Source organism: Rhamphochromis longiceps, linkage group LG20, assembly GCF_057381845.1.
Source record: "Rhamphochromis longiceps isolate RC_006_pf linkage group LG20, R_longiceps_female_GT1.1, whole genome shotgun sequence".
NCBI classification, from domain to species: domain Eukaryota; kingdom Metazoa; phylum Chordata; class Actinopteri; order Cichliformes; family Cichlidae; genus Rhamphochromis; species Rhamphochromis longiceps.
The window spans coordinates 2718953-2731520 of NC_140576.1; the positions used below are offsets into that span (position 1 = coordinate 2718953).

The 12568-nt window shown below is 38.6% G+C and overlaps 1 protein-coding gene across 1 annotated transcript; it reads left to right on the plus strand.

Moving 5' to 3' along the window:
- The first annotated feature begins 1577 nt into the window (after window positions 1-1577).
- slc26a10 (solute carrier family 26 member 10) lies at window positions 1578-9212 on the plus strand. The gene is made up of 18 exons (XM_085394623.1): window positions 1578-2339; window positions 2738-2848; window positions 3937-4094; window positions 4184-4348; window positions 4440-4592; window positions 4668-4750; window positions 4855-5002; window positions 5079-5192; window positions 5391-5468; window positions 5553-5648; window positions 6799-6905; window positions 7097-7166; window positions 7330-7512; window positions 7637-7691; window positions 7868-7956; window positions 8084-8138; window positions 8271-8377; window positions 8463-9212. Exons 1-18 carry the CDS (start codon window positions 2075-2077, stop codon window positions 8499-8501), a joined length of 2076 nt encoding a protein of 691 aa, XP_085250749.1. The 5' UTR covers window positions 1578-2074; the 3' UTR covers window positions 8502-9212.
- The last annotated feature ends 3356 nt before the right edge of the window (window positions 9213-12568 follow it).

Genomic DNA, 12568 nt, shown 5'->3' on the forward strand with positions numbered 1-12568 from the left:
CACACACACACACACACACACACACGCACGCACGCACGCACGCACGCACGCACACACACACACACACACACACACAAACATACAGATCCCGTTTTATCTTGTATTTATCCAAAGCTCCCTTGTATTCACTCCTGTCTGACAAAGAAGATCTCACTCATCACATACAATCTGTGATCAGAGTCAAGGTGTGGTTTGATCCATGAACCAGGATGCCATGTAAGATTGAGTTTCACAGAGGTTTCATGTACCATGCAGACTCTTTTCCTTATGGCTACACAGTTTAAACAACCCCCTCCACTACAGACATTTATCCTTCTCGGAAATGAACTCCTCGTTAACAGACATGGTTTGAGGTTACACCTCAGCTCCACCAGCGACACTACTTTGATGTCTTTAGGAGTTTCACAGTGCTATACATTGTATGACTTTATCAATTGTGCCTCCTTTGACCTCCCACATAGCTGTGCAGTGTGAAGGAGTGTGTAGGGGAGACCGGGGATAGTTGTAACATTTTTGACATTTCTGTCTGTAAATTGGAGCTCGTTTAAGGTAGTGGATTCAAAATGTAATGCAAAGTATTTACATGTCTCTGCTATTAAATAGTGCAGCTATTTTCTCTGCAGCACAATTACCCATTGCATGGTATGGCCTCAAACACAAAGAGTGAAATGTTACAATTAACCCCATAGTCTGGGTTAGTTGTAACATATCCTGGGGTAAAATGTAACACAATGAAATAAGGGTACTAACAAAATATTAACATGTAATCTTTGTTTATTCAACACATAAATGCACTTAGAGCCATTTATCTAGCTATTTGTGTGTGTGACAGAATGCAGAAATCTAGCTTTTGAACATATTCCAACCCCCCCAAAAAAGTCAAATTATGGAATTTTCTGCAACTGAATATTTCATTAATTTTGATTGGTCTTCCTTGAGTTTGGCCTCATTGGCTCAGTGGGCATTATAACCTACAACTCTTGCACCAATTTTGAACATAACAATGAAGCTGAAAAAATGTAGTTGTTCACCAGCATCGCAATTCCATTACTTTTTATCATGGCTTACCTTGGTGTGGTTTGCAGAGTGCTTCAGAAAGATGAGGGAATCTGTTTCTTGCACCCATCCTGACTTATTTCCACCAATATTTCTTACTGGTCCATCTCTGACACAGTGGTCTGCATAATGTATGTGTGGGAACACAAACAGTGTTGCCAATGGCATTAACCACATATACAAATGCGACCAGTGAACCTCTCTCTGCTGATGTCGTTGCCCCAACTTGTTTAATATAAATTAAAGTAAAAGTGTGGTAAGTTGTAACATCTGCATTATTGTTACAACTGAACTAGCTAACATTACAGCCAACGGCTAAAACATTAGCACTAAAGACCTACACAGAATATATCCCCATAGACATACAAATAACTAAATTTAAGTTTGATGAGTTTAGCTGCAAAGCAGATAATGCTATTAAACATTGAAAAAAGTAGAAAAACTTACTTTTTGGCATACAAATGACTTTTGTTCATGTTAAATTGTCTGTGTTTGACAAAATGTGCTGATTTTTCACATGTGATAGCAGAACTGAATTGGGCATGCACAGGATGAGTCACATCGTTTGAAACTTAGCCCTGATTGGAGAAATTTGAAGTGTTACAACTGACCCACGTTACAACTATCCCCGGTCTCCCCTATGTGTGTGTTTAGAAGTAGGTATTGAGAGTGAAGGACAGGAAGATTGTATGTCTGGCTTTCTATCTTCTGCTGGGGAAAAAAACAAAAAAAACTTTTAGCAGTAGGACCCAGAGGATTTCTCTCGGGGGGAAAATCGACCAGCACACCTTTATGATTTCTGAGGCTGGACAAAGATGTGAAAAAACTTGTTGATTACTGTAAGAAAAAAAAGTAGAGCTATGAGCAATGTCATTGGCTACTTAGAGTCTGACAGGAAAATGGAATGGCTCTTGAGGTCAGAGTAGAGTCAACTATAAATGTATTATAACTGACAACACCTCTACTGAGTCAACTGCTGCGGCTGCACGGTGTCATTAGTCATCTCTGCAGGGACAACATGAGCGCTTCTGTTGCTGTATACAGGAGCATTTACACGGAGGACCGATTCAAACAGGCTTACGGCTCTGACGATAACGCCAGTGGAAGCTTGCGGCTCCGGGAAAAACTCGCAGGGAGGTGCAGGTGTTCAAACCGAGCCTGCCTTCACCTGTTGAGGGAGAGAGTGCCCATTTTCAGCTGGCTGCCAAGATACAAGCTAAAGAAATGGATTCTAGGAGATACCATAGCAGGACTCACAGTCGGTATTCTTCATATTCCTCAAGGTGAGAGAACACTGCGTCGAGAAAAAGAAAAAAGTTTGCGTTAGAATTAATTACTTGGAGCTTCTCTCGTACTTTAATTTTTTTTTTTTATTAAAATCCTACATTGCCAAAATTTAATATTAACAAAAAAAGCATCTCACGACAAAACATAGTTCATTATTAATACTGATACTTTGAAATAAATTTATTTTGAACAAGTATTTCAAAAATGTTTCAACTGTAAACTTCAAACTTCTTAAATGTACATTTACATAGTTGGTGTCTGATCTGGTCACACTGCACCTTCATCGCCTTAGTGTGAAGAACAGGAACAGATCGTAAATTCCTAAATGAAAGAGAAGCAACACACCATTAACTGTCCTTTCCTTCTCTCCTTCTTCTTCCCCCCCTCTAAACAGGCATGGCCTTTGCTCTACTCACATCCGTGGCTCCGATATTTGGTCTTTACACCTCTTTCTTTCCTGTTGTCCTTTATATGTTTTTTGGCACGGGTCGCCATGTATCCACAGGTAAGATGTTAGTCCACAGGGTGTCTATTTATTCACAGAGAAGTGTATAAGATGAAATTCAATAATCTGGGACAACAGCAGAGTCATGATCAGATGTAACCCTCACATACTGTGCATATTTCATGCCCTCTCTGTAAGTTTTGATGAGGTCAAGAACTTCCACGTAATAAGTGTCTATACTGAATCTCGAACAACAGATCTCTGTAAAATACCCTGCATGTCATTATTAAATGGAACCTTAATCTTTTATTAATGTTTCAGAGAGCAGGTGGAGTGTTTTTGTTTGTTTGTTTGTTTGTTTTTATGTCCTGTTTTATAGCAGCAATAATTATTTGAATATGTCCAGAACATTCTAGAGCTGTTGGGATTTACTATATAAATGTAAAACTATTACAATTAAAAAGCCATTACAATCATAACTACGATCTATATCATCAGTATTTATTAAAAAACAACTATTTTGTTTATTGCAAACTACTGAGTGCATTCGTTGAAATTTTATAATCATATGAAACTCACAATGGTTCTATTGATCTTGGTTGTAATCTCACTTATCTCAGAATATATATTAGATTCTTTTATGGCATTGCTCGTGCTTGCAGTTGCAGATTTAATGACCTCTGGGCTTCTGTGCACCTTAAATGGTTGCTGCTACACAGTTTTCCTATTTCACAGTTTCAAAGAGCAGCTGGAGTCTGACACCAGGGGAACCTGGGTAAATGTGATGAACAAAGGCAGTTGTTGGGACAGTCAATGTCCCCCTTGAACCACCAGTATCACATAAAAATACACACAGACAGTTTCACAATTTGAAGATTCCCTAAAAACACCATTTCCAATGTCTCAATGGATGCAGGTCAAATTTGACCAAGCCTTAAATATACTGAATCTTCTAGCTTGTAAATAATATATTTCCCTTTTTTGTGTTTTGGTTAATTTTAGGAAAAGTCATCACATTTCAGGCTATGAAAAACAGGTCAATGTTACCCCACCTGTATGTGAGGGTTAAATGATTTGAAGCATATCTCTTGGAATTAAAGTCAGATTACTTTTATATTGCTTTATGGATATGTTTGGCCTCTTTTCAGGGACCTTTGCTGTAGTGAGTTTGATGACTGGCTCTGTGGTGGAGCAGCTGGTTCCCAGTCCTCTGGAGATTAACTCAAGTTCTTCTGAAGCGAGTGACTTTGAAGCCCAGAGAATTGGAGTGGCCTCAGCTATAGCACTTCTCTCAGGAATTATTATGGTAAAACAGACACAGAAAGTCAATAAAGTGAAATAATAGTGTATGTGTGTATCAAACTCACAGTGTTACATTAAACTCTTTTCGCCCAGCTCTGCATGTTTGCTCTTCAGCTGGGATTTCTCTCCACCTACCTATCTGAGCCAATTGTTAAGGCCTTCACCAGTGCTGCCGCCTTCCATGTTACCATCTCACAGCTGCAAAGCATGCTGGGCCTGCGGCTCCCTCGCCACAATGGGGCCTTCTCTCTCTTCAAGGTAAAAAGCAGTGCTTCTTGGTGAAGAAGAAGTGTTCTCATTTGAGCAAAGAGTTATTTTTTGTAGTCTTATCACGGTCTTGTGTGCTCAGACTTTAGCATCAGTGATGGAAAACCTGCCTCACACTAACATGGCGGAGCTGCTGATCTCTTTGGTGTGTTTGGCCATCCTGGTACCAGTTAAGGAGCTCAACATGCGTTTCAGGAAACGCCTCCGAACACCTATCCCTGTGGAGATCCTCACGGTTAGTTAACTAGCTTTGTGAACACTAAAGATATATTTAATAATTTACAGTTGTAACTCTGACTTTATGCTTCAGGTGATTATTGCCACAGGTGTGGCTTATGCCTGCTCACTGGACTCCACTTACAACATTGAGATAGTTGGCCATATCCCTGCTGGGTAAGCTTTTAGACTTAAATTTAAAAATAAAATAAAATAAAAGACTGATTCATTCAGTAGTTAAAAGTGCTCTGACTAATTTTCACAAATCTTGTGGTCTTCAGATTCCCGAGGCCACAATTGCCTGCCTTTCACATGTTCCCTGCCATTGCTGGGGACACAATAGCCATAACATTTGTTGGCTATGCTGTGTCCGTGTCACTGGCAATGATTTATGCCGATAAACATGGATATTCTATACACCCCAACCAGGTAAAATGTAGGAATGTCACTGCTCGATTCTTGCAAATCTGTCAGGTATTTGGACTGAACCTGTGTTTTATTTCAGGAGCTGCTGGCTCATGGGATCTCCAACACAGTGTCATCCTTTTTTACCTGCTTCCCTAGCTCAGCCACTTTAGCCACCACTAATATACTCGAGAGTGCTGGAGGATACACACAGGTAGCATACATGATATTCAGTTTCCACTAAGAGTTCTCACCAAGGAGCAGAAAATGTGACACCTGATGTTATACTGATGTTATAATAGGAGCAGAAAAACATGCTTCAATTTCCAAACAATCTGCACAGAGAATACAAAATGCTAATTTTACATTTATTAACATAGAAATCCTTGTGTCTTTTGGTGTATTCGTGCAGCTCTCTGGGTTGTTCACTAGTCTTGTTGTCCTGATTGTTCTTCTGCTAATTGGACCACTGTTCTACTTCCTACCCAAGGTGAGCTTAAATATGTGTCTCAACAACCTTTAGAGAAGGAGAGGGGGCAAGTTCACTTATCCTATCCTCTGTCTGTGTCTGCAGGCAGTCCTGGCATGCATCAATGTTACCAGCCTCAGACAGATGTTCCTGCAGTTCCAAGACTTACCTGACCTGTGGAGAATCAGTAAAATTGACTTTGTAAGGCCACTTAAAAGCAAGCTATAACACGATAAGTGTTTCTCACCTATGAAGACAAATAAATACCAGAAAACAGAAGAATGATTATTTAATGCAGCCAGAATCTTTATTTATTTTAAAACACTGCAAATAGACATATAAATAGCTATCTCAGGGATTAAATATATAGATAAACTTCTGTACGCTGCCAGAAAGGACTATTTCGCTGGTCCGGCCCACATGAGATCAAAGTGTAATGTAAAATGAGCTTGGCATCCCTGCTCTACATCATCAGTAGGATTTCTTTTTTAACCATAACCTGCTTTTGTTTGTTTATGATAAAAAAAAACAAAAAAACCTCTGAGCAACAAATTGAACAAAAATGCTGGCAGTAGCAAACATGATACAAGTTAAAACACATATATGCAAATTGATATTTTAATTTCTATTTTTTTTTTTAAAAAGGTCTGAAGATTAAATAAATGCTCCAGTTTAAAAAAATGAGAATTTTCTGGCCATTTTCATATAGTTCAGGCTTTACAGGGTTAAAGCCTCATGTCATATTGCTGGGTTTTTCCTCAAATTTCCAGAATTGCAGCAGAAGTTCTTGCTGGCAGTGTGGAGATAGAAGACTGGCCTCATAGCTGTCATCCAGACTTCTAAGTAATTAGTGCAGCAACTAATGTAACTTTAAGAATTAGTGACACAGATTTCCTTGGTCTAGTGAACATTTTACACAGGTGGGGTGAAGTATATTATAATGTTTAATTTAATCATGCAGGATAACAGTATCTCCAGCTTTGAACTGTGTCAAAGTATGTGCCATTTAAAGAAATGCTGTGAATATTTTTCCATGCACGTCTTCCATACTTTGTAATACTAACACTCAATTATTCCAAGTTCATTTGACAAATTGATGTCACCTGTACTGTCTTTAAACAATAAGTACGGCATCATCAGTTGCCAGACTTTTTGAAATAAACACTGCCTGAAGCCAAGAAGCATTAATCAGGACCCTGGAATCCTGACCTACTGGAACACGGGGAGCACATCACATAAATTGCTTGATCCTTGCACCTTCGCATTAATTGCTAGGCTAGAATTAATCATAATTTATATCCTGTTATATCCTGACAAGACAATGCATTATTGTGTCTCTGTTTGTGTGTAGATGGTTTGGCTTGTAACTTGGCTCTCTGTGGTGATACTCAATGTGGACCTTGGCCTGGCTATCGGGGTGGTCTTCTCTATGATGACTGTCATCTGCCGCACACAAAGGTACATTTTCCATTCCCTCTGCACAAATACCACAGTGCAATCCAGCAAAAGCACTTATAAGGGAAAATGTGCACATCTGGAAGGTTAAAAATAAAACTCACATAAACACAAACATCATACTTCATGTATGTAAGTAGCATATGTGGTCTATCATAACTTCTTATATTAATTTAAAGTTTATGATTTAACAGGGCTGGTTGTTCAGTGCTTGGTCGGGCCAGCAACACAGAAATTTACAGACCTCTGGAGAACCATAACAAGGTGAGCGAGGGTTACTTCTCTTCTTTGAAATATGAAAATGAGCAACCAGCTCCAGAAATATACAAACTTTCTCTCACCCTGTCAATATCTCGTCAAATTTGCATGTGGATTTGCAGTATGAATATCCAAGAATACAGGTGATGCATTTCTATTTTTCTTACAGTGCCACGAAGTGCCTGGAGTGAAAATCCTGACTTACAACGGGCCCATTTACTACGGCAACCGTAGCTTCTTCAGGGAGGAAATGATTAGGCTGTTGGGCCTGACACCAGAGAAGATCCGCAGGCGGGAGAAGGCCATAAAAGCCCTGGAGAAACGGGAGAGGGAGACCACTGTCAGCACTGTGGTATGATTATTGCTATTCCTCGTTAATCTGAGTCACAAAATATAAAAAAAAATAGAGTACACATACATGGTAAAAATACAAAATACTTCAGTAACTTTCCGCTTCCCCCTGTGTTTTTTTGTAGGAAAGAGGGATTGCAAACACATCGTTTTCCTCAGAAAATGAGTTCTTCAAATCAGGTAAGCAATGACTTTGAATAAGTGTATGCTAAGTAAACAATTCTAAATACAACTGCTATTTCATGAATTAAAAAAAAAAAAATCAAGAGACTTTTTCACACCATATTAACATTTTCTGAAGACGTTCTTGTATTGCAAATAGTTTGAACTTTCAAATGAATACATTTTTTCTGCAGAAACATCTGAAAGCTATGACCAGGCAGTGTTAATCGATTGCAGCAGCGTGATATTTGTTGATGTTGCTGGAGCAAGACTCCTGACACAGGTTAGTCGGTGAAAGTAAGACCTAATTGAAAACATTGAGCCTGAATTACACCATGTCACCATATAGGCTTTTCCTTATTTCTTGATGCATTGTAATCAGTGCAATTTATTGCTTTTCCCCCATTTAGATGTGTACTGAGTGCCAGAAAGTTGGAGTTCATGTATATTTGGCTAACTGCAATGGTGAGGCCCATGTACCCCAAATATTTTATTCCTAATTGTTTTCTTTCTGCTTTATTCTGTGCAAACTTTTATGTAGAAGCTTTCATATTTTCTAGAGAGTAGACATGCTGACCGCTTGTTCTCTGTGCACAGAGAGTGTTTTAAAGATCCTAACGTCCAGTGGGCTGATGAAATACATGAATCCACAACATATCTTTGTCACCGTCCACGATGCTGTGGTGTATATCCAACAGCAGAAGGTAAATGTCAGAGTATTTTATAAATAGATGAGACTTTAAATTCTGATAATAAGAACAATGATGTTAACTATCTTGTCTGTTGCAGGAAAAACCTTCAGCGAACACCACGACAGTTTGGGTATGAGGCTGAAGGAAGGTGATGAGTTATGTTCCCCTCAACCAAGTGTTGAGTGCTAAAATGGCAGAGACCATTTTAGCAGAGACCATTTTAGCTGCTGTAATAGCTAAGACTGTACTTGCCAGTGTTTGAAAGGCGCAGTAGCCTGTTGTAGCATGAAGTCTTAATTTGTGTTAACTTCTTACATGATAGTTTTACCATGTTTTTTATTTTTCAAATATCAGACTGACTGCCAAACTTAAATCAAAATCAAATCAAGCAGAAGGAATTAGTCCACAACACAAAACCCATCAATACAAAACAATAAAAAAATGATATATATGACTGACGTGAATTGTTTTCGCCCGTTTTTTTTTTTAGTTGTTGTATAATTTTGTATTTTTATTGTTGTATATGATGTATTTTGGCATGTTATCAGCATTGGTTGTATTTATTTTTTGTTGTTTTTAATACAAATGCATTTCATGCACATTGTATATATTTTTCTTTTACTATGCATATTTATACATTTTGAAATCTGTGCTTCAGTATGCAGTCATGTACAGTAAATAGCACTGCGACTCCAGAAAGACTGAATAAAAGACTTTAGGAATGAGCTGCGGCGACTGTGCCACCCAGTGGCTGTTCTGACAATGAATACATCTTACAAACAAAACCTGGAGCATTTTAGTGAATAAAAACATGCAATAAATAGAAGTAAAATGTCATCTGTAGGTTTCTAAATCAATGTATTGATTAGCAATAGTTATTAAGTGTGAAGACTTATACTTTTGAAGGAAAACGGTGAGGAATGTGAAGAATGCCACTCTGAGATTTGGAAGGGGAGAGAAGAGCAGTCTTTGTACTTTATCAGCCATTGTAAACCAGACGGTCTGGACTGAGAAAGATTAAAAAATACTACAAAGTCTCATAGCAGCAGAGAAAATTATATTTTAGTATTATAAAAAAAATGAAACAAACAAACAAACAAACAAAACAAACAAACCCAAAAACAATTGGAGAAAAACAGGTTATTAATCTTGCAGATTACTGGTTAATTTATGATACAAAATGCAGTTTTCACTGGAAACACATAAACATGCCACTTTTATTCTGGTATGTGTATCTGTCTTTACTTTCAAAACGCAGACATATTCTAAAAAATGTGATGAAATCTGCTATATTCATTACAATAACTGAAAGCATCTCACACTGTTATGCTGCCCTCTGCTGTCCGACGGGTAAAAACCTCCCTGCTATCACATTCTTGTTACCTTGACCTGATAAAACTACATGTAGTGAGAGTCAAAAACCAGGACAAAAAAACAAAAAACCCTAATTATTTCCCTGCTTGATGTTGGATAGCCAAGTTATTAATTTTTTCCTGTGCATATTTCAAAGGGCCCTCGGGATACCGTGCCCTTTGGGTTTTCCCTTTAAAGCTCAAGGAGTGTTTTACTAATTAGTAGGAAGTTGTCCACTTTAATTAGAACGCCATACACAAGGCTGTGGCCAAATGTTTACTTAAGCCCGATTCTACACTCAGGCCTGCCTACACACACACACACACACACACACACACACACACACACACACACACACACACACACACACACACACACACACACACACACACACACACATACTTTCCAAAAAATAAATCTAAATCAAAATAAAAGTAACACTGGAAAATCCCCCAGGAATTTCAGCGATGTAGTGATCAAACTCGGATTTAAATGAATACCTGTTTTAAGATAATCTGCAAACATGGAAAACTGGAGGCGTGCAGAAGATAATTCATATAAGCTGACTTGACTACTGAGAGGGAAAAATAAGGTAATTTTCTCCCCACGCTTTGAGTACCATTATGGCAGCAAAGAAAGAAAACCAGGAACAAGAAATAAAGTGGATTATAATTGAAACGTATCTGGTAATAACAGGAATTTGAAGATAAAGAGCGTGAATTAAAATAAAAATAAATATGCTGGAATTCACTTCATAGCTGGGATAGGCTCCAGCGCCCCCCCGCGACCCTGAAAAGAATAAGCGGAAGCGGATGGATGGATGAATTCACTTCATAAAAATGCAACTTGTATTGCATTTTTGTCTGATGTTTTATTTTCACCTTGTGGTCAAACGTTGGAGCAGCAGTTAGTCTGCGGGTGTCTAGCCTGAGAAAATGGTCACGTGCTGCTCCATCGTCATCAGTGGTGATCTGTTCTGACCCTCGGCAAAAATTCACAGACGACCCCTCCCATCTCCGTTGTAGGGCCCTCTTAGGGAGGCCAGGTTTCTCATACTATCCTTGCAAAATTTGCACATTGCCACTGCTGCAGTTTAAAGTTTGTGAACTCTCTGGCCTGAGGCCCCGAGGTGTGGCCTGTCTTGCCAGGTGGGAAGCCTCTAGTTGCCATTTATCCTAGTGAAATTGAATGTCTATAGATCAGGCCCAATGATGGCACGAAAATATTGTTAAAGAGCAAGCAAACAGAATTTGATTTAACTTGAGGTGGCGCTAGTTTTAACTGCTTGTCTCCAGGGGGCGCCACTACTCCAAAGATACATTATAGGTGACAACACGATTAACAGCAGTGTGTTAATTATGTCAGATGAGATTTCCGCCTAATCACGTTCACTAACTAGCGCCCTTCCCCCTAATATTTACCAATAGGTAAATGTTGGATTTTTATTTATATATTTATTTAGTCAGAGACTGAAACACCCTCGCTGCAGGAAGGAGCGCTTTCACAGATCATTCATCCCAACAGCAGTTAGACTCTATAACTCCTCAATCACGATGTCATAAGTCACTGGACACTGAACATCCACGGTCACCACTTCATGCATAATGGACCTTCCATGTGTATGGACATGTGCAGGTATATATGTATGTATATATATATATATATATATATATACATATGTATATTTAGTGTGTACATGTGTGTGTGTGTGTCTATAAATAGGAATAGTAGTGGTACAATAGCTATATCAAGCTATATAGTTTATGTCTTGCATATTTCCAACCATATCCATAACCACATACTGTGTATGCGACCATTGTATATAGTGTATTATCTTACTTTTTTTCATTGATTGTACTTATTTGTATTTTTGTATTTCCTTCTGATATCTGTACCTGAGCTGAGGTGATACAAAAATTTCCCCGTTGTGGGATCAATAAAGTCTTATTCAAAGGAGCTTGCAAAGAGTCCAGACGCTTTTCTTTGCAAGCTCCTTTGACTACGATGACCTGGATGACTGAGAACCTTCACAGACAAAGTCTTATCTTATCTTATCTTATGACACGCTGTGTAAGTAAACAAACAACAGTTTGTCTGCATTTCTTGAAAGATTACATCCCCCAAACTTAGTTTAGAGGGTCTACACTGCATATAGTGAAGTCTGCAAGTTTTCTAACAGCAAAATTTGTTTTGTGCCCAAATCATTTTGAAGATCATTAGAATGAAAGTTATTGGCCATGTTTGCATAGCCCTTTTTAAAATGATGCTTTCATGACATTATTGTATGTTGGGTGGTGGTCACGGCTATCTAGACTGACAAGTGGGATGTTGAATGTCACCTCTCCGGTGGGGAGGGGGCCTGAGATTGTCTAAATTGGAGTCTGTTTTATACCAAATGCAGAAAAAATGTTTTAAGAAGGCAATGAAGTTTGTGTTCCAAAAAATAGGATTGTTTGCTTGCAGGACACCAGGAGAGATGAGTCCTCCGTCACAGATGGTGTGGTCAGTGAAGATGGTCGCCTGCAGGTTCAAGCTCATTGCATCTCCAACCCACATCCACTGCCACTGTACTTAAGGAAGTTAAAGACTTTCTTCTGCACCTACATTTGGATCACCTCGATCCATGACAGTCATTCAGGCAGTAATGCCTGGACTGGAAACAAGCATCCTTAAAACATTACAACATTCCAGCTCCTGTGTTGGAATGAAAAACAAATGTGTTGTTTAAATCAGAGACTGCACTTGTGACAGAACAATAAACATTTTATTTTGATTATATAAGTAAGTACAAAACAAAGTTGTGGTAGGCCTAAACTTATTTTCAGAATAATTACATCTGAGACTTTGTTT

What these genes read in the sequence shown, in the direction of transcription:
- slc26a10 (XM_085394623.1), top strand. Translation starts at nt 2,075, where the DNA reads ATGAGCGCTTCTGTTGCTGTATACAGGAGCATTTACACGGAGGACCGA. An exon ending in GTCATCTGCCGCACACAAAG is followed by an intron (nt 6,906 to 7,096) that starts GTACATTTTCCA and finishes ATGATTTAACAG; the next exon opens with GGCTGGTTGTTCAGTGCTTG. An exon ending in CTCTGGAGAACCATAACAAG is followed by an intron (nt 7,167 to 7,329) that starts GTGAGCGAGGGT and finishes TTTTTCTTACAG; the next exon opens with TGCCACGAAGTGCCTGGAGT.